At 44.4% G+C, this 21,637-nt stretch overlaps 1 protein-coding gene across 1 annotated transcript in view; it reads right to left on the bottom strand.

The window, feature by feature from the left end:
* FBXW4 (F-box and WD repeat domain containing 4) overlaps positions 1 to 21,637 on the bottom strand; it is a 46,029-nt gene that overhangs the window by 19,865 nt on the left and 4,527 nt on the right. The window contains exons 2-5 of the mRNA XM_027721801.2: positions 14,570 to 14,665; positions 12,190 to 12,375; positions 10,879 to 11,011; positions 8,609 to 8,703 (exon numbers count right to left, since the gene is read on the bottom strand). Of these exons, the coding sequence (XP_027577602.1) occupies positions 8,609 to 8,703; positions 10,879 to 11,011; positions 12,190 to 12,375; positions 14,570 to 14,665 (510 nt within the window). The remainder of the gene's footprint in view (positions 1 to 8,608; positions 8,704 to 10,878; positions 11,012 to 12,189; positions 12,376 to 14,569; positions 14,666 to 21,637) is intronic.

The following is a 21,637-nucleotide window of genomic DNA, read 5'->3' as shown; positions in this document are numbered from 1 at the left end:
AAACGATCATTTTCTTTTGAAACTGGGAGGCAGCGGCTGGGACAATTCTGCAGATGTGCTTGATGAGTTCGGGACAAAAATGGGCCGCCTCCTCCCCCTTACCCCCCTTTAAGGTCTCCCATCAGGGGTTGCTTCTCCCTCCACTGCTTCCAGGACCCTCCCCTCCCTTCTTCAGTGGTCAGCTGAGACCCCCACCCACTGACCGCCTTTGTATTCCTGGCCTTTGGACACAGTGACAGGGCCCTTTATGAGACCCCAATCAAGACCCCCATGTCACAGGTACCTAGTAGAGATACCAGACCCTTTTCAAATGAGGAACAACAAGGAAAATATGCTGGCCCATTGTCCCAGCACGGCACCAAGGGAGATGAAAGGGACAGGCTGCTCCCTCTCCACAGACCGCCTGCCAATCAACCCTGGTTATTAAGGTCACGATGTGGAAATTCTTTTGACCTATACCTAATCAAAGATGCACCAGGGACTTTTGAGACAACATGGGGGAAGGTGGGAGGGCAGGCATCCACCCGCCCTCTCCACCCATAAATACAGTGCACTTTCCAAAGAGAATTAGTAGGAGTTACTCCAGTTAGTGCTGCAGCACACTTGCCCCAAGTACCATTGGGGCAGCCAAGCTGAGCTCCACGCTGGCATCCAGCCTCAGGAGAGCTTAAATTAAAAGCATTCCTCAGTTGCAGATTGAACAACACTGGAGGTGGCCAGAAGTCACAATCGAGGACATTGTGTGACAAGTACTAACCATCCTCTTTCCCATTTGATTTACACAGGCTGTGGGCTTCATGAAACATGCTCAGCACCATCCAACACCGGGCCCTGAAGAAGAAAAAAAATCAGTGGGTGTGAACCTATGAATCTCCAAAAGCTGAAGCACCTGGAAGAGTGGATGGATGCCAGCAGTGCAGAACAGATATTCTGAATCCCCCTTGCATGATACAGGATGAAGATACGAAGATGACATTGATGGTGGCAGTTCTTAAGACTAGGCACAGAGAGGAGTTAGGACCCACCTGCTGTGACAGAAAGATCAGATGGGCACAAAACTGTTGGCGTCAGATGAGATCAAAGAAGCACATCCCACCAGATAGCTCCAGAGCACTTGGAATATGGGCAAGATCAATTGCCCCTGAAAGGTTGTTCTGCATCACTCAGTGTCTGAGCCATCACCATAAACTTTGAACAGTCAAACACAACGCTTCAACCTGACAACAGTGACACAAGAAATTACAGACTACAGTCTGTGATAGTTCACACAAAAGGGAAAAAAAATCCAAACTGCACATGTTTTTCAGCATATATAGGACGCTTCTGCAAGTGCATGACTTTGAATTACATTCTCAGAAAAGCTACATGGTATAAATCATGGCCACTACTGGCACACTTAAGATTAGTCTTAAGAAACAAAAATTTCTGGCACCTGTCTATATGCACCATATCTACCATCATGTAGAGAATACCCTTCCTGATCCTACTGCCAGCTTGCTGCTCTCATCATGTTGGCATCCTTCAAAGCCCACCTGGGTCAAGGTCCTAGTGAAAGGAAAACAAATTTGGGGTGGTAGCAGAGTGAAGTCATAAAAAGTGTGACAGTCACAGCAACCAAGCTGCAGGTTTCATTACGCTAAACACTGCTCATGTGTTGGCTTATTTTCCTGTCTTTTAGCTAGAAGACACCAGTTCAGTGCTACTTGGAGCCCCTCAACTCTTGTCAGAGAGCCTGCAGAACATCCTATCAGTGGTTACCAACTGGGTAAGAGATAAAAAGTGGAAGATTCCAAAAGAGCTTTGGAACAAAGACTCGTGTCCTTACACAAATCCTACTATACGGGTTCTCCACTCCACTGCAAGTCATTGCCATTCCTAAAACTGTCTCCTTGTTCCTTGGCTTACACAATTGTTGAAGCAGGCAGAAAAGAGCTTTTTCTTCTTGATGTTGAACCAACCAGCTCTTACACCAGAAATTGCTTAGCTACAGCAAGGCATGGCCTGGTTTAGGTTGTTGAAAGCCAAGATCCAAACAAACACTTCTCACCAGCTCTCTCCTCCAGTTGCAGTAAGCTGCAATGTTCAAAGCAGATGTGAATTAAGCCCTGCAGCACAAAAGACAGATATTGCCTTTACTTCAGGGCAATATCCTGCACTATCACCCTCCTTTCAAATGCCAATGGTAGGCTGAGGACCAGTCTCCTGCTGTCCTCAGAGTGAATCAACACTCCTTTAGAGGGGCTAGGCTGCTATCTTAGGACACTACGGCTTCACTCCCCACCTCAGGGCACGAGCTTGCATCCTCTGAGTGACACCTCTGGCCTCATCTGGGAGGAGTAAGCTGAACCTGGTTAGAGGTATCTGCACCTGGGGCTCTCACCATGCAAGAAAGGTCCATCCCTCTGTGTCCCTTCCCGCCCCCAAAAACAGTCCTTTGAAAAGCAGGGGAGGGAACAGACACCACTCTAATTGCAGGAGTGAAACCTAGCATCCTCCTGCTCATCTACCTTTGCACTCCGTTTCTCTTTCTCTTTGAACCTCTGGTACAGCTTCTCAGGTCGCTGCCTTCCTGAGAGACCAGAAAAAAAAAATACAGCAGTGATTACTATTGTACACTGATACGCAAGCTGGAAAAAGAGAGAGAAAAAGAGAGAGAGAGCAGCCTCCATGTGTCAGACTATGAAAGGGCTTCGACTGAAGCCGCCTGAAAAACAAACCCTTAATTTAAATGTTAATGAAAGTGCTGAAGAGACATCAGAGGCTTTCATTTCTCTACAAGGAACAGAATCACTAGGTCTAGAATTTATGGCCCCCTTCACCTCCCCTCTCCTCTTCTCTGCTTCATCAGCCACAGAAGTTAGGAAAGGAAAAAAACCCTAATTTTAACATTAACTCCACACTTCCACCCAAGGATGCAATTGCTAAATTATCTGTTGGCAGGACACTGATCAAAGGTGGAAAAACAAAGGCACACTGCACAACCGAGCAAAGGTAAACAGCAGCCAAGGTCTGGTGAAGTTACCTTCTCCCCCTGCAAATTTAAAAAGCAAAGAGAAAACGATCGCAAACTGGAAATGGAAACCTCAAACCATAAGGCTGCCAGCCCCCTCAACTAAGTTTCTCCTGTCACATCGATTAAACAGATTCTCCTGCGCAAACCAAGCAGCACAAGAAAGATGCTTCCTCCAAGCTTTCTGAGACAGACTTTCCCCTCAAGCAAGGGGAAGGATGATAAAAAACTGCAGGGGGAGAAAAAAAAAATTCAATATATAACACAGCTACACACGATTAGAAACAGATGTCTGGGTTCTAATTCAGCTACTGCCTCCCAAAACCCGCTCACCTGCCCACAACCACTAGTGAGCCAATTCACACAGTCACAGAAAATATATACATTAGAGTATTGGCCAAAAGTGACAAAAAGGGAGGAAGTCATCAATCATGTGAGCTTTAGAGGGCAAAGGAAAGAAATTGAAGCGAAGAAAGGTAAGCTGCAGTTTCTCTACCTATAGAAGTGTGTGCTATGTGTTTGTTTCCAGACAAAAGCGACAAGAGACATGCGTGTACATGTGTTCATCCATGTGAAGAAGACCAAATAGAGTCATTATCACACAATTACAGATGGTAAAACAAAGTCTTCTTCCTCCCAACATCAAGGGAACAGTCAGGGCAAAGAGATAAGACACAGGTGTCATTTTAGCTCCAGAGGGGAGAAACTGATACTCATTTCCTGCTCTTCAGCTTTAGGGTGAAAGAGCACCAAGTCAGTTATGACTATTGCATATATCTAGAAACCCACATCCAGATCACTCTCTGAGGTCAGTAAGCGATGGTAGTTAATGCCACCACTAACTCTGCACGTTCACCCTGGGATCTCACAGTTGAGCAGGTTCTTCCTGCCCCGCTTAAGAAACAGCTGCAGGTCAAAGTCCCCTCTCAATTATTCAAACCGACCAGGCTCTACAAAGATCCCCAAGGACGGCAGAGCTATTGCTGCTGGCTATTTTGCTGGCAGTGCACAAACCAGAATAAAATCCAGTTACTTGTCCTAAGTCCTAGCAGACTCTGAGAGGTTAACTGCATAAAGGTAGGTCAAAACAGAGTACCACTACAGCCAGCAGCTCATCTTGATATGTGATAGGGGAAATGTGCTGACAAAATGAGAGTGGGGGGAACATTATCAAACATTTTAACTGCAGCATGTTAGGGCTTCAATTGCACAGTTAAAACCACTGCTAAGTTGCTCTGATTCAAATGGGTTGGTTTGCTCTAATGCAAACTTCAAATCAGATTGTTACAATTCCACAAAAAGTTTCTAGATAACCATTAAAAAGAAGCCCTCAAAATTAATAATTTTGATTGTCTCTAATGTCAATTGCCCCATTCAGTCAAGTTTCCTGTCAGTAACCTTCCTCTTCCTTCTTTTACCCAACAAGTTTGGGGTACGTTTTAAAATTTGCCTGAGGTTGTCCACAGAGGCAGAAATCTCCCCAGATATTATTTCCCCATAATAATCCATGGGAGAGGCAATTAACAGAGATTCAAAATAGCATGTTCAAATAGAGGAGTTGGGTCTCAACGACAACACTGCATAAATAGAAGAGAGAATCAGCTTGGCTTTTTTAATTCAACTGCTCACAGAACTACTTATTTGCCTTTAAATTAAACATTCAGTGAAGATAGCTAGTCTTTAGTAAAACTTTCCTCCTCTCTGGAGTAAACCTGCACTTTGCCAAGGCAACATCTGTGAGGAGAGGTCATGTAGTGCAGCAGACTAATGGCATAGTTAGAAAAGGAGAGACTGTCTCTTCGGCTTACACACCCAAGGCATGTCTCTGCCACAACAGGGCACTTGATGGTTGCCTGATGTTGCCCCAAATGGTACCAATGGTTTCCTAGCTCTCTATTTACACTTGGTAACCATTTTTGTGTCTCCATCTTCTCTTTTCTTGGTTTAAAATCTGACACACTTCAAGGACAACATGGGAAGACCTGCTCTCACGATAAATATTTTAAAATTAAAATAGCAAGTGCCAGTGGCCAGACCCAGTTGGAGAAGCCAGCTTAGATCTGAATACTTTTTTTAATCCAACACCAAAAAATTTCTGAATCCAAGATTAATAATCAATTTAACATCAAGGTCCACTTTTTTCTTTCCCCTCCAGTTTACGGCGTACAGTGGTCCCTTACTCTTTCCTGGCTACTGCCACTTCGGGGAACCACAAAGCATGAAGGTGCCACTACTCTACCAGAAACCCCTGGGATTGCTTCACTTTGCACATTCGAATTGGTCCACTGCACTCAGGCTTGCCCTGGTCCCTGAGCACACATAAGTCACTGCAGTAAGCACCAGTAAATGAAAGTTTAACATCTGCATGATGCAGAGTTCAAAAGGCAAATGAACTTGGGGGAAGGGGATTACAAGCAAGTAAGAGACATGGCTTAGGGTATGCAGCCTCTCTGTTAGTACAGCATTTTACAAATCCATGGAGAAGGGCAGCTCTGGAGACCAATTAAACCAGTTGTTGAAGCAAGCTGAGGCATACTTATTTTAAGTGTCCTAATTTAAGGATACTCTCAGACTCTTCTCTAGTCCCTATGTCACATGCAGTGTAGGATCTGCTCTCCCAAGCACACCAACCAGCATAGCTTTGGAGAAAACTTACTGAAAACCCAGAAGGAACAGAATGCCCTCCCCATCCCCACTACCCTGTCGGGCACTGTTAGGGGTCCCTAAAGCAACGAAGCTCCAACACCACACATGGATGTCAAGGCACTTCCATGGCTGAAAAGATTATACAGAGGACTAAGCACAGTTCTCTCCCTCACAGAATGAACAGAAGATCCAATGCTCTTGATACACTTTTACTATCTTTTACTCTACTTAATCTCCCTTATGGGAATCGTTCTGTTTGCAGACCCTAAAAACATCCGGTCCAGCACCACTACACAAAGAGCAGGAAGCCTCCTCCCCAGCTCAGCACAACCGCAGGATGATCTTTGTAGTGACACAGAGGAACTGTGGACAAATCAAAGCAGAACACCTAAGAAAGATTCCTGAAGCCAGAGAAGCTGTACTTTAAGAGCACAAGTCTCTGACACATTTGGGTGTACAAACACTGTCCATTAGAGCAGCAGTCCAGCAGTGCAGGACTATAGCAGACACAGCAGAAAACCCAGCTGTGGGTCAGGAGCACATAGGATACTTTGTAAGGAAGTTTCACACAGAGGAAGATATCACTGGAAAGCAAGAAAAGTTTCAGTCCTGCCCATTAACAGTTGGGGTTCAGTAAGAATACAACCCTGACTACTCTAGAGAGTCCTAGTCCCAGCAAACTTCCAGGTCAGGCAACTGCAGCCTCTCCAAAGCCATTTCGAACGGCTAGAGTTGGAGGAGCCTTCCCTGCTCCTACCCCACTGCACACAACCACTTTGAGTTGTTTCTGGTCTCTGTGTGTCCATACTAGAGAGAGCTGGTGGGTTCTCAGCAGCAAAGGGCCAAAATACTTCAGTGGTTGGAGACTGATTCTACAGCAGTTCTACACCAGCAGAACTACCTGTCCTGATCTCAGGAGATCTCAGTTTACAGCAGGACAAGCGTGAAGGGAGAATCAGGAGAGCATGTCAAATGTTTAGGAGGAAATGGAGGTTATAGGCCACGTTCAGCCTCACTGAGGAACAAATGCATCCAAACTCTGGCAAGAAGGATGCGGACTGTAAGGGAAGAAAAGCTTCAGACTGCAGTGCATAGGGAATGCATATGGGTGAACTATGGGCTCTTGCAAATAAAACAGAAACTACAGAGCTCCCCAAAGCAGACCTTGCTAGAAACCAGATATTATCTTTTTGATATTCACACTCATTAGACAGCAAGTAATAAAACCTATTAGTGAAAAATTCATCTCCCCTGCCCCTTGCCCTGGCCCTCCCCCACCACATGCCCTCCTGCTCTGATCCTCTCTCTCTTCTAGGATGGCTGTGATTTGTTCTGAGAAGCGACAGGTTTATAGGTTAGCCGACACCTTCTCTCTGTGGAATTTTAATTAACTTCTCCCATCGTCAATATGTTAAGGAGCAGGGTTCCCATTATACGAGGTCAGCAGCGTGTTTCGGACCTTGCTATATCAGCCGTCAAATTGAAGAATTAATGACGTGGCTAATTGGCTCTAATTCTCCACACCTCCCTCCCTAAAATATGGAGGGGTAAGCGGGGGTGCAGTAGGACGGCCTAGTGGGAGAGGCTGGTACAGTGCACAGTCTCATAAAAAAATGAGAGTGCACAATTTAAGCTCACTTGTTCATGGGGTAGCTGTTCCACCACCTCCAATTTATCACCCTGCAGGGAGGAAGGGGGGTAGGGGTGGGGAGACTGAGGGTAAATATTGTGACAGAGAGTGTGCACAAGCATGCACACCAGGGAGAGGAACACTGTCCTGACAAGAGGCCACGGCAGCGGGTCATCACTTAGGAGTAGGAAGCAGCATGTCACTGGGCTCTAACCAGCCCAGTGGCCTGAGCCACAGCCTGTCTGCTAGAAAAGGGGCCCTTGCAGCACAGAAGACAGAAGAGGGCTTCTATCTCGCATCTTGCAGATCCACGAATGCACATGGCACTTCTTCAAAAACACTATCTGTCTCAAACACTCGGAGCAAAGGAACAAGGGAAGAGCAAAATCATAGCAAGGCTGGAGTGTCATTTCCCTGATAATGCCATCAGCTCTGCACCACTATGTTTCTGCTGCCTGCAAAACAAGCTTGGAAATCTAATAAGAACAGCAGTTGTGGGAAGTATTTTGGTTTTGCACAAGCCTAAAATTCAGTAGTTGCAGATATCACATGGGCAGCAACAACAGCTCTTCTTCCCCTCTTCCTCAAGCTACACCAAGGAAGAATCTCTCTTGCATGCAGAGGACCAGCTAAACCAGGGAACCAAAGAGATACATCGTTGCTGGTCAGTGTGAGATTTTAAAAGTGAGAGTTTAAGTTTCTCAGATTCTCACTTCCTCAAGAACAGGAGCACTTTGAAAAACATCCTGGAAGATACTGCTGTATGTACTGTCCTTGCCTCCCATGCTGAAGTTGTAGTTGTAGAATTACACCTGCACTAGCAGCACAGAGATACAGACAATAGAGGCTGGAAAACCTCATCCCCGAACTCCACTTCATCTTTCCCAGTTCAGCATGTTCAAAGAAAACTGAGCTTTAATCAATGCATACAGCTCTTAAACAGAGACCTTTTCGCTCAGCATCTCTTCTGCCAGAGAATGAGAAAACAAGTTGGCATCTTTTCAGCACAGAAAAACTCAAGAGGATCCAAGTCACTGCTTGCAATTAGCAAGTCAGAGCTTGTTCAGCAAGAAAGAATGAACAGGTCCCACCTGAGGTGCTAAGAGGAACACAGGGCAATCTTCACGGCCTCTTTATGAGTGGATCACTCCACTGTTATAAGAAAAAAGACCATATGCTCTTCCCTGAGCACCTGCTGCAGGCAGAAGCACTTCACCCAAACCAAGTCACATTGGTGTCTCAGAAAGATTTGTGGACGCACAGCCTATCCAACTCCTTTACTTCTCTCTGTTGGAAATTGGGAATAAAGAGATCTCAGTTACCTTAATAATGGGCTGATAGCAATGGACCACACTCGATCCTCTGTCTGCACTGTATGTAGACACTGACCAACTCTGCCCGCGGACAGGGACCAAACCTAAAGAGAGAGATGCATGTTATGCCACATCATCCAAAACTGCAGAAGGTAGGATGCACGCTGCTAATGTTGTGCTGGAAGAGCTGCCAAAATTGCCATGCTTACCTTCCCCAAGTTCCTCTCCCTGAATTCCCATTACTTATTTTTGAGGAGCAGAGCCTTCAATCACTGGCAGAAACATCTCAACTTATGAGTATGACATTCCACCCGACTGGTTAGGGAGAGAGCACCTCCATCACCACTTGCTCTCTAGGGGCAGCACTCAACACAAAGTTATCACCTGCTGTAGTTAAATAAACAAGAAGTGGGATTTGTTCAAATATGTTCTCTTGAACAGTGCGGAAAGACTTTGTAGTACCCCTGAAAAATTTTCATTAATATTATCTATAAAATTAATTGTTCACCAGCCTGTAAAATAGTTTTCTTTTATAAATCCACCCCCTTCAGACCAAGTTTAAGTGTACCCCAGGCCGTTTTCAAATAGGTCCCCCTTGCTCACTGACAATGTGAGAAAATCTCTTACCTCCCCCATCAGTGCAAACATGCACATCCCCTTCCACCAGTTCACCCCTTTGTTTCTGGGTCCTAATAAAGGCCCCAAAATTCTTGCTGGAGCCTCTGCCTGTGGCCCTCATTTTCTCCACCTTGCCATCATTCTTGGCCCATGGGAGGCAAGCCCCCCCTTCTCTGTAACCAACCCCCAATGTTTCACTTCAAGACTTCAAAGCAGGGAGTGCCCTATTTGTTTGTTTGTTGATAATGCCCAGGATTGCAGGCTATTCTTGTCAGCGGGGAATTTAGCACCTAGTGTCAGCAAAAGCAGCAGAAAAGCTTAACTCCTTTAAGGCATCCCTATCTCCTACAGGTTAAAAATATTGCTCAGAGCACACTATCTGCTGCCTATCACACAGGAATGTACATTAGCAGCTCTTCAGGGCTTAGTCCTAATCAACACTCGGCAGAGCCCTCAATAGCTTAGACACTTAGAGCCCCTTTAAAAGGCTGGTAGGGATTCCCTTCCACCACCCAAGAGTCTCATTCGTGCAAACAAGACAGCCTACAAAAGAGATGATAAAAAATAAGAGGTGAACATCTCCAGAACATATGCTGTGGGGAGCACTGGGTGGGCAAGATCTCACACTAGCCCCAAGGAAAACAGCCTTAAATTCCCCTCTGGCCTTCAGGAATTTGTTCTCAAGGTCGGGGATGTCTGTCCTCCAGCTGTCAGAGAAGCAGCAAAAAGGAATTTCCCAGAAAAGAGGCTCCACAGACCGGAGAGGAGCAGCCCTGTTAAAGTGTGAGACAAAGCAGCATCAAGGCCTTGCTCCCAGGAGGCAAACGGCATTCCCAGTAGTGCCTTTTGCATCTGAACACTGCTCTACTTGGGAGTGATTTTATCCAGGAGTACATCTGTACAGAAGGACAACAAAAATAAATAGGGTCATGCTGCTTAGCAGCCTGTCAGGTAGTTACCCATTTCCACATGCTTCCTACAAAACCTTGAAAGAGACATTTAAGTCTTCCTTTGCTCCAACTTCCCCTCTTGCAAAACAGGAATAGCTGTTTTTCTTCTAACCTCCGTCAGTGCTCTATGAGAGGAACTAGGGACCAAGAGTATTCATCAGCCTACCCTGCGCAAAAGCCAAAGTTTTCAACATACAGCAAACCAAGAACCATTAAAAAAAAAAACCAACAACCCAGACAAAAAAAACCCCACCACAAATAAATGAACATCATTTAGGAACATAGGAAAAGACATCATGCCATCCTTTACAGAGACTGAATATGTATCAGAGAGCAAGTTAAACCACACTGTACCACAAAGCAAGGATGGGTTTGAGATACATAGAGCAAATTTCACATTAAATGGCACAGATCTCCACTACAATGTAGACAGATATACAGTGAAAGAAGCAAAATATCAGCTTCTGCCTTCTGCACGTCCTAGTTTAAGCCAGCAGCTGATGTTGTAAACCTCTGCCCAATTTCTTCCTTAAAAGCCTGGCACAGCAAGCATCTTTTCAGAGATGTGAGCCTATACTAAGATAACCAGTGCTCCTCCTGCAAGGAGTACAGGCTCACAACAGTTCTGCTGACACTTAAATATTCATGGCACAAGACCTCTGAAGTCACCTCTGCAGCAGCACCTGCAGCTGCTGAAACACCACTGCTCACCTTCGCTGTTCGGTCCCGGGAGCCACTGACAATGAGGCCACCTTGGAAATCCACACAGTTCACCTCCTGTTCATGCGCAGAGAACTTGACACTGTAGGAGCCATGGATCTTGTGAAGGACAATACTTCCATCCCTGAAAAACAAATCACCAAACAGGGAGTTTGTATCAGTTGCATCTCCCCTGGACACGCACCTTTCACTAGTGCTTAAGAGTGTCACAAAAAGACCAGGACTGGTCTCTCGTAGAAGCTGAAATTCACGTAGCATTATTAACCCTCCACCCTTCACACATCACCTGTTCTCTTGTGATCCCACATCTGGCCAGTCAAAGCCTGATCTGATGCACGTGAAAATTTTCCTGGTGATCTTTCCACCTTCCACTTTGCATTAAGCTGCAGAAACTAGCAGAGCAACCATTCCTCCTCCTACTACTTTGAGCTTGCCAGAATACTATCTGTATGCTGAATGGCTGGAGTAAGGGAACAAGTTCGAGGACATTCTCATCCACGTCCAAGTCTCGGCTTTTCATTCATTTCAGAGCAGCCGTGTAGGGTGCTGTACTTTGAATTGACTACACAGACATTTAGACCTCTTTCAAACAATACCGTTACTGGAATTTTAAATGCATGCCTTCATTTTCACCTGAATTTTGGGCTACAGTTCATGGGGGAGAGTCTCACCATATCCAGGGCAGACAGCCATGCTTGTCTCTCCCAGCTCCGTGCTTAACCGCTGTGTATTTTAATGGCTATAACTTTATAAGCAACACGTCTGTCATTTGCTGTAGCTGAAAAAGGCCAGTCAGATGCAAAATTAATTGGAGAAGTGTGTGTATGCTGGAACGCTTGGCAGTTTTCCCCCTCTCCACAATTGTATCAGTGGATCTAATAAATATATACTTGTCCCTAGAAAGCTTTCTGCACCACTGCAGTCCCAGCTAACCAGCAGTATTGATTATTAGAACAGTCTAGCTACCCCAACTCTAACAGGGAAAGAAATGAAACTTGCACATCAGTCAGGTGTGCAATCAGTCAATCCCGATTCAACATCCTGTGGATCTTTACACAAGTTCAAAAGAGAAAAGGACACTTTATAAGGTCAACAGCATGAGACTCAGCTCCTTCACTGCTGTAGTAGAAGCTTTTCCAGGACAGAATCAAATTATAAGAGAGGAAGCAGCAGCAGTTGAACACAGCCAAGCATGAGGACACTGTGTAACAAGACTGGCCCCTCTGCTCTGGGCTGGAGTTACACAAAATCTTTCCAACTTCAGTGCCACAATCCTTGGGCTCCTTCAGTCATGCAACTTACCCCCCTCCGCTGACGATGTGGGAGTTGACAAGAACGAAGCGACATACATCCTCCTGGTGGCCAGAGAAGATGGCTTGAGGGTGACGCTGCAAACCTGTACCCTCTGGACAGATGGGGTAGGCCTGGATGTTCTCTGCTTGAGACAGGTAGAGATACTCGCCATCCAGCTCCATCCATGGCATCAAACTGTAAACAGAGAGCAGGCTGAGGGCATGCAGGAGTGGGGAGAAGAAAACAAAACAATCTCACATGCAAAATAAAAATAAAAGACTGCATATGTAAATATATGAAGAAAAACAAATGCCCACTCAAGAAAACTGAAGTTGGAGTTGCAGGTCACAAACAAAAGCAGACCTCTCCAGTAACATAGGAAGCAGGTTACATTGCAGGCATTTTTCTAACCAAGAGATGAGGAAAAGGAAGCATGGAATCTCTGAAGGAGAAGGTGGCCAAAAGTCTAGTGAGGTTAGACAGGAAATAGTTAAGGGTCCCTGAGCTTGCACATGAGCCCTGTACTTTTTAAGAAACTAGACTCTCAGGCATTGGTGAGCTGTGCTAAGCACTTCTGACAGAGCCTTCAATATGAGGCTGTTGGAGGTATTTTTCTACATGCACACCTCTTCCACTGCTGAGTCAAAAGGATTATTTATTCTTGAAACAAAACCAAAATACAGAAGAAAACAGGTTACAATGCACACTTAGGCAGTCAGACCTTTGCTCAAGATCTTGTTTTTGTGTAGCCGTCAGAGAATCAGCAAATAAGATTTCTGGATATAGCAAGGCCAGATACAAAGAGACCTGAGGCTCATGTCCTATGGGGCATAGATGCATGGAATTGTCTGTACTCTGCAGCCACTGTTGAGTGCACCAACACCCACAGAAACATTGAGCAAAACCAGCTTTCAAACTATTCAGGAATAAACTGTTTTGAAAGCAGGAGGGCTCCTCATGAAAACCTGTCTCCCTCTTTTTTTAGATCATTCATCCTCAGAGGTCATGCTTTTCTGCGTCATCAGAGCCACTACATGCAGCCGTACCTCACAACATCACAATGAACAACCAGAGACAAGCAAGAGGACAAGATTGCTCATTAGACAGAAGGTTCCTGCTTGCCTGCGTTCATCTCCAATAACAGGCTTTTAGTCACACGGACAAAGTAGTTGAGTTTATAGTGTCCATCTGGGACTTGATCATATGCATGGAAAAAAGAGGCATCTTTAGAGCAGCAGCTTTGGTTTTAGGCGGTCTTTGATTTCCTCTTCCTTCCTCCACTCCTACACATCCTCTAAAAGCAAGTGAATATCCAGCTTACCTAGACTACAGCCAGTTTCTGTGGCTCTCCTTTTGCTGCAGTTTAGCTTTTTACCTTTTTCTATGGCTTTTTCATAAGGAGAAGTAACAAATCTGAAGCAGGATAAATGAAAATTAGAGGATGCCATTTGGATGGTGGCCTCATTAAATCAGTCCTTGCCTTTTCACTTGGGAAGCTGGTTTAGTAATGATCTCTAACATCCACAGAGCCTGTCTTCACAGATGGTTGCAAGCACTTCAAAGGCAGGTATACAACCTGCACCAAAATCCACTCTGCTCATTACAGCTGTTCCCAGGACTTTAGAAAAGAAGTGGCACATTATCCATCACTTCAATCTACACAGCACAAAAAGGCATGAAAGCTCAGTAGAAGGTCCCTGTTCTTCAGCAGCTAACAAACCATAGTCTTTCTCATTTTTCCTTCAGTCTGATGATGAGAAGGCTGAAAATTTACATGTGCTGTTCAGACAAGAGACCTATCTTATGCTTTGCTTTGAAAGCCGAGTATACTTTTGCAAACAAGAATTTAACAATGATCCCCTCTCATTAATGTCAAATATACTTTTTTTTTTTTAAGTGAAGGAGAGAAGCCTAAGGTATCAGAATGAAGAGGCATAAGGTCAAAGAATGTCAATTAGCATTTTAGATTTGTACATCCAGATCAGGGCCAGGAAAAACCACAGGAAAAAAACCAAGTATTTTGAGGGGATACCTAAGTCCACATCTGGGATCAAGGTATGCTCATTGTGAGAGCAGGATAGAAAACTGCTCATGGAATACAGCAGTAGATATGAACACAACAGTTCAAAGTCTGTAGTAAAGATTGCTAAATCCAAGTAAAACTGTACAGATCAGATCAAAGACAATTTCAAATTACTCAGCACGAATCCTTAGGTCAAGGCAGCAACTCTAGTTACCCCACATCCAGCTGGCCAGCAACAGCTAAAATAGGCCAGCAACCCTATGTATCACAAGGAGCAGGAAACATCTCATTTCAGGGCACGGGCACAAACCCAAGGCCCCACAGCAGCGGTCACAGAACAAAGATGAGGAGAAAGAAGCCACTTGCTTGCATTTCCATTTCAGGACCGTCTCCCTCCGGCAGCGTCCGTGCCTCCAGTTCTGAGATACTTTCACCCTCTCCTTCACTGGAATGCCAGCAGCTCTGCAGACAGAGGAAGAGAGATGAGATTAGCAAACAGGAGTGATGCTATCTGGACAACAAATGCACTCGAGCTGGTCACAGGTAAGCTCTCACTCTGGTTCCACAAACGATGAACTGGCAAATGCTGATGGTGCCAGAGCCACACCACAGCAAGTGCATTCATGAGAGCTGAGAAGAAAGGAACACTGAGCAGAGTGGGGGATTATTAGCACAGAAAGTCACATCTGATGATCACTAGTGTACAAGCCCTAAGTCTGATGAAGACTTGATCAACTATACTGAATGCAACACAGGTTCAGACAAAATGTAATCCAAACAAGATGACACAGAAAGGAACTACCAGAAGAACCAGCACATCACTCTTTTAATAGAGACTAAAAAGAGCCAATTAAGGACAACACCACACAAGAACAGATGGAGGAAACTCTAGTCAGGAGAACACTGAAACGGGAAGCCAGAGGAGTGTGTCTATCCAGAAGGACTAGCAAAGAAACTGCTCCAGAGTCTAACCTGTCTGAACAATCACATAACCAGATACAATAATCAGAAATCAAGATGTCTTCAGACTAAAGATAAAATACATTCGTCTGTATAAACCACCCAATGCAGACACACACCAAGACAAGCTATCTTTTGCAGCTGCTCACCAAAGGATAGAGAATTCCAGCACATCACTGGAAAATTCTCTACTTACAGTCAGACAAAACTACTAAAAGAGAGACTACAGCTCATAAGCCGTTGCTGGGATACAAATCAAAGTTATTGGGATGAGCTGAAACAAACCAAAAATAACACAGTTCAAGAAGTGACAAAAAGTAGGTACCACAGAGACCTGGGACGAAGGTCTCTTTAGAGTCTACATGAACATACCCAGTTCAAGCAGCTGTTCAATACCTGGTTTGCTTCAATGTTCCACAGTTGATGAAAGATGGGGAAATAGGCAGCTTTAGCTCCCATTTTTCTCCTATCAAAATTTAATTATTCCATATCCTTGGTGGAGCTGCTTAGGTAGAAAAAAATCAGAAAACTACAAACAAGAAGAAACTCTTGAAGTTATCCTTCTTAACTAGGAGTTGTGAACCACTTCCTAGACTGTAAGAGTTTATCCCCCTTTCATGCATTTCTCAACAGTCAGTGTTCCCAGATGCATAGGATGAAGGGAAGATCCTTAAGAGATGGGAATTGGTGCCCGATCAGAACCAGTTCCCTCCTCCCCTCCCTGTAGTCCCCTCAGTCCACTTCCCAAAAGTGGCATTTTTGGGTACTCTGTCATTTTTAAAACAAAGATTAGCTCCCTGTAAATAAACATCTCCTGTGGTTGTTAATGGGTGTAGGAATCTCTAACCTGGCCCTGGGGTCTGGCCAGACTCTTATTTTCCCAGCCTTCCTTCCATAGCCTCAGGCTTCTTTTTCTCTGCTCACCCTTCCCTCCTCTTTTCTATGCTTTCCGGCACTTAGTCACCATTATAATTTGACTGCATTCCTGGGCATGTGACCCATTTTAAACAAAAACAGAAACCACACACAGAAAAGCTTTTCGTCCCCTAGAAAGCCACGCAACTTTAACTTTATGATCAGTAGAGCCACACCAATTAAAACTGAATTTAAAAAGCTACAAGCTCTTTATTTCTCATAGCCATTGAAAAACAAACAAACAAACAAAAAAACCAAATAGAGAGTCAGCCTAGGCTGCAAGAAAAGGAATTCCTTTTTTAAAGGGAGCACTTGCAGGAGCTCATGGGGCCAGATAGTGTCTGAGATGAGGAATGTGCAGCACTGAAAAGTCAGGTCAGGTCCACTCTCCTCATTGCTTATTACTCTCCCAGACAAAGTTCAGGCTCTCCGCCTACATCCAATTCCATTCATTACTCCAAAACACTTCTCCTCCCCACACTCAACCCTCAGTTAAGTTCTCCCCACGTACAGATTTTAAGTCACCAGCTTACACAGTGATGGAAAATGCACTCACGCCACAACCCCCTTCCAACACGTACGAGCCCAACCAGACATCCTGAGCTCAGTGCACAAACCCTACTAAGACTAGATGGAATTTCCAAGGCTCTGAAAAAGGTGAATCCAAGGTCAAAAAAGCAGCCTCCATCTTACACTGCTGGTCACTTTTCTGGCTGGGAGGCAGTCCTTGGTCCTCCTGCTGCTGAAAGTGGAATTTCAGAAGAGTCACACGTTGGCTTGGCTCAGAGTACCAGTTCACTACCACGCTTACTCCTGCAACAGACACCTCATTCTTCCACAGAAATCAATCTCCTCAATCTGGAAGGGCTGAGGGTTGTGTGGGGAGGACTATTTGGGGGGAGGTCTGGTGGGGTTTTGGGAGGGTTTGGTTTGGTTTTTTGTTTGTTTTACTGTTAATAGATATTTTATTCATCCAGCCTGCCTCCTCCGTATCGCAGCTCTGGATCCAGTTAATTTAAACATGTCTTAAAAGTATCCATCTTTTGTTTTTCAGGCATTTTATTCAATCAAAATAGAGGCAAGAAAAGGGACATATGGAGAAAGTTGATGTAAAAATTGGACTGATACATCCCTCCCCTTTGGCAATGCCAAGGCAGCAGAGACTGAACTGCAATGATTTTCAAGTGCTGGTCAGAGACATACAATCCCCTATACCAGAAGAGAAGTTAAATGAAGCCCAGTGATGGAATCAAGTATTGAGATACAATTTGATATTTGTTAATAATTTTATATTTTATTTGATTCCTCAACAGCACCCCCCACAGCAATTCCTAGGATACAAAAAAAATGTGATGAGAATCACTGCAATGCATGAGAACAGTTCTCAAATCTTAGAAAGTTAAAAAAGGCATCATCATATAAACTTAATAATTTGATTGGAAATTTCCTTTTCTCCCCTACAAGAAACTATTTTGCTTCAGTCATAATCAACACACTTCCTACACATAAAAACTTTTAAGAATTGTTCCATGATAGGTAATCAACAGACATCACACATCTAAACACAGTGGTTGACTTAACCATGCCTCTCACTTCAGCAACTGTGCTGAACACCCAAAGATTCAGGAGACTAAACCACCTTACGAAGCCAAATACTACGTAAAATGCTGGGAAGGGACCACTATCCACTGGTCAGTGAATACTGTGACCTTTCTTAGTTTGCAATCCAGCAAAATACTAAGCCACATTCCTAAAATTCAGTACACGCATAAGCGCTCTGTGAAATCAAGATCTTGGCATTCATGCTCCCAGAGAAGCCACCCAACAGTGAACTTCAAGACTGCTGAAGGCTGACTCACTGAGGAAGGACTGCTATTTTTAGCAGGACCTACACAGCCCTGCATCAGAAAGCAACTGAAGTACAGTCCAACATCCTAGAAACATAGGATGGAGGAACCAGTGAACACTGAATGTGAAAACTCAATGAAATTCAAGAAAAATGTTCTTAAAACACACTAGTGCGCATCATCTTACACCTTTGCTAGGGCATCACAGTATCAACAGTTGATAAAGTTACATGGCAAAGAACACAAAAGACTACCTTTAGTTATTACCTAATTAATCCAAAAAACACTCTGTCGGGATCCCAAACCATACAGTGCAATATTTGACCTGACCTAACGTGTGTTTCCAGTTGCACGCACTCCTGACGGAAGTTCCCCTTACAAAGACTCCCTTACGTTAAGAAAGAATATTTCTCACAACCTGAGAGGGAGTTCCAGGAGAAAAATCATCCCAAGCAACCCATTACAAAGGATTTTTCATTTCCCCCTTCCTACCTCACCCCACCATACAAAAAAAAGCTAAATGTATTTTGCTCAAATTATGAATTTCCTCTCTTTCTTGGCAGAGTTGCCAAAAGAAATGTAATATTCCTTCTGGAGTCCATTTCCCAGCTGCTGAAGTGAGAGACTGGGACTGTCCCCACACAGCACCACTGACCCAGGTGACTTCAGCCACCATGGCAGTTGTTGGCCTGGGCCTCAAAAGAAAGCAATGAAAGAATCACTCAGTCAGAGTCCAAGCACATTGCCTCCTAAAGCTTCATATCCAACAGATTTTGCCTTCATTTATCCCCTCCTCACACAAAGTCCTTTGCCATCAGAAATGGTATTTCTGCAATAGCGAGAGCTTCTGCACTTCACTGCATCCCAGGGAGATTTCTACCGGCCATCTACAATTTCAGCATATGCCAAAACAGTGGTGCCTGCAACAACATATACTGTGTTACAGAAGGTAACACCGACATGTCATACCGTGTATTTTCCCAGCTGCATGGGGCATCCTAACCCAGCAAAATCCTCCACGTTTTGCTACATTTTAACTACCAAAGAGCTCATCTGGAAATGCAAATCTGCAGAGACCTGCTGAGACTGAATCTCTTCCGTGGACAAAATCTGTTGTCTACATAAAGGCTGTCACCAGCCTGCCTCAGGCCTGACTGGAAGGGTCATACAGAGAACAAACAGGTCACAGTGGCTAAGCCTCACTTTCAACCTTGGCCCTGTGGCAAGGGTGGCTAACACAAGGACCAACTGTGCTTATTTGTGTAATTGGGACACACCTGTTGAGTGGCAGGGTCTCAGTGCAGCCACAAGTCACAGGCCACCAACAGACAGCCGAGAGGGAAAAGCTATTTATGTCAGAAGCTCCTGTTGCTGTCCTCAACAGGTCGGCTGGCTTTCAAAATGTCTCTTCCAGGACAAAAATTCCAACTGAATTCCTTTAGCACATGACCCTTATTTAGCTTACTGCCATGTTCAGCCTGTCTTCTGTGCTCCCCCCCTCCCTACGTGACACAGGCTCAAATAACTCCAAGACAGAAGAAAGCTCTACTGACTGTTCTCTTGCTGTTCCTTCCCTTCTCTGGCGTGTCTATGCCATCTCAGACAGTACCAGGCTGTGCAGGTCAACTGCTCCACCAAAAGCTCTCACGAACAAGTCATCTCATGAAAAAGAGACTCTAACAATACCTAGGGGTGCAGACAAATTTCTGTACACACAGTAAGGACACACACCTTCACACAGGCTTCCAAAAAAAACCACCATCACCAGGATTGAGCCTGACCACTCCGTCATCAGATGCCCTCTCCCTTACAAGTGATTGCAATGGGAACATGGCTAGAAACTCCAGGCAGGGTTTGGACACTCTCAGGGACCTGTGTTGGCTTTTTGGAGATGAAATTTGGGCTGCTTCAAAAAATGCATGGCCCTGGAAAGATCTGAGAAAACCTGCGGCTGCTCAATAGCTGTCATGTGTATTCTGATCTGAAAGAGTAGACTGTCAGGGTAGTATTTGGATAGAATGAAATAACCTATAGCCAGTTCAACAGAGATAATAGTGACAAGCACAGCACACATATTTTAACTACATAACTATTCTGAACTACATAAAATTCTTCCACTTTGAAATTGTGAATATTTTAAGGGAAAGGTAAGCAGGCCTCAAAGAACTCTTACAAACTTCACCTTCCCAGAACAAAAAGAAGTTCCAATGCTGTGGAGCTGTCTGGGAAGATCTGTCCTGCTTGGCATTAAGAGTTCAGAGTAAGAACAAAAGTAAGCACAGTTTATAAAAGCCGCTGACTTTTCCAGTACAAAGCAGTAGCTGCATGCCCTCTTCCAGGCTTTTGCCATTACTGCAATATCCTCCCCAGAGTACTCCCTTCTGCATCATCTACACCAGTTCGTTGCCTACTTCATTTCTGTCTTAATGTAATGAAATTTTGGTAAAGCAAAAAAGATGAAGGAAACTGAAGCAGCTTTACAAGCATTCCCACTCCCTCCCCTTCCAGTGGTGAAGGCAGAGGTCTTCTATGATTGCTGCAGTTTGCATTTGGATTTGACTTGCACAGATTGGCCATTTCCTGCTCCTGTAGGTGTATACATTTTTCCAAGATCTGGAAAAAACACAGCTCTTATTAACTCACAGAAATGCTTACACAAGCTCTTAAATACTCAGAGATGATAAATTCGTCCATTAATGGATCTGTTTTTCTGAACTGGAGAATATACCATGATCCTAGAAGGCAAGGCAGAACAGGGGATGGGGGAGAGAAAATATACAGTGGAACATTTCTATATTTTGACAACATCTATTAATACATTACAAAGAGCAAATTGTCAAGCTATTTAGGTTGCAACTTTTAACTTGCCCTCTAAAATTCCTTTGTAACAAAGAGGAAATAAGTTTAGCCCAGCTGCAACTTTATTCCTTTCTTCCATGCTTTAAATAAAGAACCACCTTGCAAAGAGCTCTTTGCCTCTCCAATTTCTCCAGTCCAAGGTGGTCCAGCAGGCAGGCACTGGATAAAGGCTTAAAGCACCCTCTGCTATTCCTGGCTCTGACACTGACCTGCTGCACAGAGGGCAGCTTGGTTGACATCTCTCTGCCTCTGCTTCACCTCCCAGCCCTTGTTTACCCTGGCTATTTAGGCAGCAAGCTCATCAGGGCAGAGACTGCTCTTGCTGGGCCTGTACAACAGCTGGCAAAACACACAGGCTACAGGACACAACTGTAATATCACTATACTCACCAAAAACCCAAAGGCTTTGTGCTACTGCTCAGCTACAGTTTAGCTCCAGAAAGTGTTGTAAAGTCTTAACTTTACTGCGATATGCTGCCATGCGTTTTTGAAACAAAAACTGCACCTTTCACCTTACATCTTGAAGATGGAGCTCAACTTCTGCTTCAGCTGCTCCTATGACAGAGTGAAGTAAAAATCTTCAGCATAGGGACTATCTTTTTACCATCCTCATAACAAGGTCTTTTAGCAGTACAAGTCTATATATAAAATTAACACCACTATACAGAAAAAGTGGCAGCCTGATATAGAGAGATGCATAGGATAGGTGCCAAGAAGCACATCCATCTAGAACCACTCTGCTTCGGTAACAGTGACACAATATTCTCTTGAACAATTATTTACTGCTGATTCAAAGAAGAAAGAACACATTTTTAACACCAAGAATGTGCTTTAAGAACCCTTGCAAATCAGC

The sequence above is a fragment of the Pipra filicauda genome, unplaced genomic scaffold, assembly GCF_003945595.2.
Source record: "Pipra filicauda isolate LSUMZ 115617 unplaced genomic scaffold, ASM394559v2 scaffold390_size662804_pilon, whole genome shotgun sequence".
Classification (NCBI taxonomy): domain Eukaryota; kingdom Metazoa; phylum Chordata; class Aves; order Passeriformes; family Pipridae; genus Pipra; species Pipra filicauda.
This window is presented reverse-complemented; position numbering and strand designations above follow the sequence as displayed.